The following is a 5,983-nucleotide window of genomic DNA, read 5'->3' on the forward strand; positions in this document are numbered from 1 at the left end:
CATATTGTCTCATAACATAGGTTCCGACGCTCCTCCACCCGGACGCACTTAAGTGGATTGCTCTGCTATTGCACTTGGATTGGCGAGTCCTCATGTTTCGATGTCAAGACCATGGTCTACTTTATTGCTTTTGATGTCTTTTCAGTTTTAAAACTTTATTCGTGACTTAGGGGTTTGTTCTAGTCACATCTATGATAGTAGGGGGCTTATGTCAGACTTAGTAGTATTTCGCGTATTCTCTTGTGTACTTTGTTGGTATCTTTTATGTCATCATTGGAGACTTATATCGATTATATCTTTTAAATTGAATTCATTACATCATGCTTATGTCAAGTGCCTTGTTTAGTATCTCTCGGGGTCTTATTTGCCATGTCATGTTTAGGGTGTACTTTGAATCGTGATACTAGAATATCTAGACTTATCCTAAGTTCAAATATCAAAGACACTACACTAAAACTTTCAAGATTCTTCTTAATATTTATGATATTTTTTCTTCAAAATATTAAATTTTTAGATATTTTTCATACATTTATCTATTTCCAGTACTCCAAGAGAAGGTAAAAATTTAGCACCTACATTTTATCCCCACTCTGCTTCATTCAATATGATAGCATTTTGAAGGGTCTAAACATTTTAACAAGTTAATCAACCATTCAAAGGTAATATAATAAATTGTTTTCATTACACTGCAGTAAGATTTACAAGAAAAGGAGAAGAAATGTATAATTGTAGTTGATCCACTGCTGCTTATGATGAGGCACCAGTCCACCAACCTGGTTGACGATTGATGTTTGATCCTTTAAATATTTCAAGAAAATCAAGCAGTGTTAAGACTGCTCATTCCAAGTTCTTTTAGCCTACTAAGCTCGGGCAATATCACCGAACCAAGATCAGGTCGATCTTTCTTCCGCAACTCAGCACACTTGAGTGACAATTTTGCATAGTTAAGAGCCTCTTCCAACGGCCAGTTTGGCACTGTTGGATCTAGTATATCTGCAAATGTTCCGTTCTCAATGGCCCTCTCCACGTGATGAGTTAAACCCATTGGGGGCCTTGCAGTTATAATTTGGAGCAACATTACACCAAGTGAATATATATCCGATTTAGTCCCTAACTTTCCTGTCTGTTGATATTCGGGATCAATGTAACAAAAAGTTCCTGCAGCTGAAGTCATGTGATATTGTGTAACACAATCAGCTACAGATGGTGGAACTAACCTAGCCAACCCAACATCACTAATTTTGCAGGCATAATTGCTGTCTAAAAGAATGTTTCCTGGTTTAAGGTCACGATGGACAAGAGGTTCTGGCTTTGCTTGGTGAAGGAATAAAAGCCCTGTAGCTATTTCAGCAGCTATTTTGAACCGTATTTCCCATGGGATTGGAGGGGTGTTACCTTTACGGAACAGGCGATCTTCCAGGCTACCATTATTCATGAATTCATACACTAAACATCCGTACTCGGGACATGCTCCTAAGAGTAGCACCATATTTGGGTGCCTCATGAGACCAAGGACCTGAACCTGCAAATGAGAAGGGAATCCTAAGACCAAGTATTTGACTTAATGAGATGTTTTATATAATATGCATCTATACATCAATGTCAACATACCTCTTGCTTGAACTGTTGCATCCCTTGTGCAGCATCGGATCTCAAAACTTTAATGGCAACAGGAGTGTGATCAAGTCTCCCTTTGTAAACAGGGCCATATCCACCTTCACCGATCTTCTCGGAATTTGAGAAACTTTTGGTGGTTATCTCAATCTCTTCTATCGTATATTTCCTATAGCAGATTTCATTTCGAGATAGATCATTTATTGCTAGATTCTTTTCTTCTGTCTCTCGCCTGGCTTTCAATTCCGCATACCTTCTTCTTTTTGCTTCTATTTCAGCCAACCTTTGTGATTTTTGAGCAGCTTCAACAGCAGCTCTGCCTTTAGCTTTTTCCATCTCAGCCATAGCGAGAGCTGCCTCTTCAGAAATACGAGACTGTTTGAACCTACTACCTTCTTCCACTTTCCATTGATGAAGCTCTTTAGCCTGAAAACTTAGAAGACATGACATTACGTAACTCCTATAGGACAAAATGAGATTCAGTCTAAAACATGCAAAATTTATCCAAGGATAAATAAGAAGAGGGAGATAGATGATCAATAAAGACTTCTTGTGAGCTCGATATCATTACTTTCCAATTTGTATTTTCGATGGCCTTGTGTGGGATCACAGAAACAGTTACAACATGATGGAAAATGCACACAATACTTCTTAATTCATACATTGAATTGATTGTATATGTCTTTACCATTCTTGGTCTTAGTTTCGTTACATTTCATGTCCCATGTTTAAGATCACAAGATTCATTAAGCATATTTTAGTACATTATACACATCTTTTGTTTCAAATCACAAGATTCAATATGTTTTTTTTACTTTCTCAGGCTTCGTATCAAGTCAAACTAAGACACAAATGAAATGGAGGGAGTAGTGAACTTTAAAGAAACACTATTTTCGGCATCATTAGCCTTAATAGCTCTTTAAAAAAAAAATAGCTTTCAAAGTGCATCACCAGTATTTGTAAGGTTTAGTATAGAAAATGCATGTGCCAAATAAGGAACTTTAATTTGTACAAGGCATATATTTTGCCTAAAATGTATAAATGACTTTTATCGTTGCGGTACCAGACAGTTTAGACAGTTAGTACCGTTTGGTTTGCGGAGACAGCGTCTTTGCAAGCTGAGTTGTACATATCCATGGTTTGCTTTAGCTCTAGCTTTAATCTGCTCATCTCAGACTCCCACTGCATACAACAATTGATGAAGGATAAATATATATATATTACTAAAATGGAATAGTAAATTAAAGAGTGTGTATCAACCAGCAAATTTGGTACTGTGATGTATCGTATAATCATATTCACTTACCGTAGACGAGGAGCTAGAATTGTCGTTTACTGAAACTTGAGTGAAGTCAAGATTTTGGGTTGTGACATCGACTGATCCACGGCTAAGAGGTGCAAATAGAGCAGTATCATCGGAGGGAGAACTGCGGCCAGTATATGAATTCTTTGGGTCTCTAGAATAAAAATCAAGACTGTCGATTGATGCATTAGATGTTCCACTTTTAGGCATCATGTCAGGTCCAAAACTATTTTTATATGCTGATCTGGATATATCTTCTGGTTCAGAGTAATTACTTAGCCTAGCTGCTGACCATGGTTGGGAAGATGGTAGCCTTGCTGAAGAACTAGCAAGAGGTTTAGCTGCTGGTCTGACGGATTGTTGCTTGCCTTTTGAAATCACGTATACAGTACAATAATCGGGTGCAGCCTTGTTTACGATAGTTGGAACATCATGAGTCCAAAATTTCCTGCAAATTAAAAGGGAACATCATTATCCACAATTCAAAGGGACAATAATATATAAAATGAGCAAGGGGAAATTAAAAACATCAACCTGGAAAAAGCACTTCTTGATGATGCACCAACAACGACGTTGGTGATATGATAGTTGTTGATATAGTCTAGAAGTCCCTTAGACACTGAAATATCCTCAATAATAACCTCTTTCACTGCTATCTTCACACATCATCATCACAAGTTAAAGTTAGATTTAATCAAAAGGGAAATTAGAGAGATTATATGAATAGAGAAATTAGACAACATTCTTATTTTTTGTATTGTATTGAGTGGATTGACGTACCCCTTTACGTGCAGAGTAAGCCCTGAAAGGTATAAACACCTTATGACCATCTTGATCACTTAATCCACGATTTGAACTTTGACCAGCACCGTTACCACCAACCTCTACAATGTCATCATGATCATCATTAATAAAATTTAAAAAAATAGAAAGCATATATATGTCATCAACATTCAATGTGTGGCGGGGCAGGGCTAGGCTTACACCACAAATGTGTGCGTTCAAATGATTTTAAAAGGAGGAGGGTACCTACGATTTGGTGAGTTCTTCATCCTAACATGTACTAAAACAAGGGCTGGATTGCTTATGACGAAATGATCAACCGCCCATTTGACAGCAGAAGAGCTGTGCTTGTCTTTATCAATTGCCACAACAATGGGGTTCATACCCTCATCGCCTTGAATCGTTGAAGGCATTTTCTAACGTGATTGATTCAACAACAACAAATTAATACGTAGATGTTTTTAGGGATAAGAAATTGTGTTTACTATATTTGTGCGGAATAATATTCCGAGCAAGCATTCATTTCAACCCCCTTCAAACTCTGTAAATTCAAATTTTATTTCACATTCTGAATGGAGAAATGGTACAAGAGGAACAAAACAAAATAGGCCTACTCATTTCTACGTGGAATTAACAGTCCAAATCCAACCAATAAATGTCCATTCTATTGCCGCCAAAAATGGTTCTAATTTCCTCCCTACATTCTTTTTTATACACTCTTGACACATTTTGGTTAAGAAAATAATCTATGTATTTTAGTTTTGATATTTTTAATAATTAATAGTATTAAGTATATATCCTATTGGGTATTGTTTTATGTATAAGATTTTCAACACGGACATCGCACGTATATACCGAGTCATATAGTATATATTTGTGTAAAAAAACTATCAATATTATTAAAGAAAACTTTGAATGAATAATTATACAAGAATAATATGTCGGTTTGTTTGAATGATTGACGTGGATCATCGTATAGTGACTTGTGTGTTGCGATCAAGATGATATATGATATCGTTTAAATCTACAAATATGAATAATCAAGCTTTAATTGGCTACATACGCTTTTATTATTTTCTCATTTTTATTTTATGAGGTACAAACATATAATTTAGTGTATTTCACCTAATATTTTTACTGTTTTACATAGACGATATTCTTGATGTATGTTCATTCATGTGCCTTCGATTGCTTTTGCATGATAATTTTGTAGATTGAGACTCTAACACCATAAATGCCAAGGATTGAATCATCATCTTTTAGTTTTTCAAACAATTTACCTTCACTTTTTACCGAAATCCCCTCGTGAAATAACATTTGTATGATCATATCTATACTTTAAAATTGCAAATTGTGCAAATCATGTTAGCCTATTTTTTGAATATGTCAAATAATTATTTTTCATGAGAGGTAGTGTAACTTCAATTATTTTTTGTCACAATCTAAAAAATGGACGTGATGACACTCGTATAATTCCACCAAGACAAGTCAGCTTAAACCCAACAATACGAAAGAAATGTGGGAATAAACTAACAATAACATAAGAGCGGAAACTTAGTCATTCTCAATACTCTCAAAACCTACTTGTCACGTGTACAAGCCACTAATGTAATAATACAATATTTGAAAGATAAATACAAGTCTCAATGTCTTTGTTTCTCGAATAGAACATAAATAAGGAACAAGAGGGCCCGCCGGGATGACAAGCAGCTACCTCTCAAAGTATCCACAGATAAGCCTCATATGTAGATAGAAGAAAAGCAATCACACATATCCGGGCTAAGAACCTACACAAGTGTAGAAGCAAAGGGTGAGTACCAAACAATACGACTTAGCAAGTGACCCACTAAAACCAAGGTAAAACTAGCAAGAAAATAAGAACATCTTTCATCCCAACCGAACCGTCACAACTACAACCTGCATAGAAATTAGCCCAACCTAACAGTTTACAAAGTACAATTCACAAGGTTCCATAATCATAGTTCAATAGTTACAGTTCATCAATCACATATATCATGTTCATCAATCACATATATCATGTTCATCAATCACAAGTAACACGATCATTAAACACAACAATCAAGTAAACCAAACACAAGTATCAAAATTATTAGGCAAAAATATCAATCGACACTCATAGGGAACACCCATAGTCCATGTACTCATCGACGAAGACCTCGACAACAATACCACTCATCGGCAAAGACCTCAACATCAACAACACTCACCAATAATGACCTCGACAGCAGTAACACTCACCGGTAAAAACATTGTGTCAATAAC

The 5,983-nt window shown here is 35.9% G+C and overlaps 1 protein-coding gene across 1 annotated transcript; it reads right to left on the bottom strand.

The window, feature by feature from the left end:
- Positions 1 to 731: 731 nt before the first annotated feature.
- LOC125874779 (U-box domain-containing protein 35-like) lies at positions 732 to 4,276 on the bottom strand. The gene is made up of 7 exons (XM_049555804.1): positions 3,951 to 4,276; positions 3,698 to 3,801; positions 3,452 to 3,573; positions 2,921 to 3,365; positions 2,701 to 2,796; positions 1,612 to 2,040; positions 732 to 1,522 (listed from the first exon to the last, which is right to left on the bottom strand). Exons 1-7 carry the CDS (start codon positions 4,111 to 4,113, stop codon positions 818 to 820), a joined length of 2,064 nt encoding a protein of 687 aa, XP_049411761.1. The 5' UTR covers positions 4,114 to 4,276; the 3' UTR covers positions 732 to 817.
- Positions 4,277 to 5,983: the final 1,707 nt, after the last annotated feature.

Source organism: Solanum stenotomum, chromosome 8, assembly GCF_019186545.1.
Source record: "Solanum stenotomum isolate F172 chromosome 8, ASM1918654v1, whole genome shotgun sequence".
Classification (NCBI taxonomy): domain Eukaryota; kingdom Viridiplantae; phylum Streptophyta; class Magnoliopsida; order Solanales; family Solanaceae; genus Solanum; species Solanum stenotomum.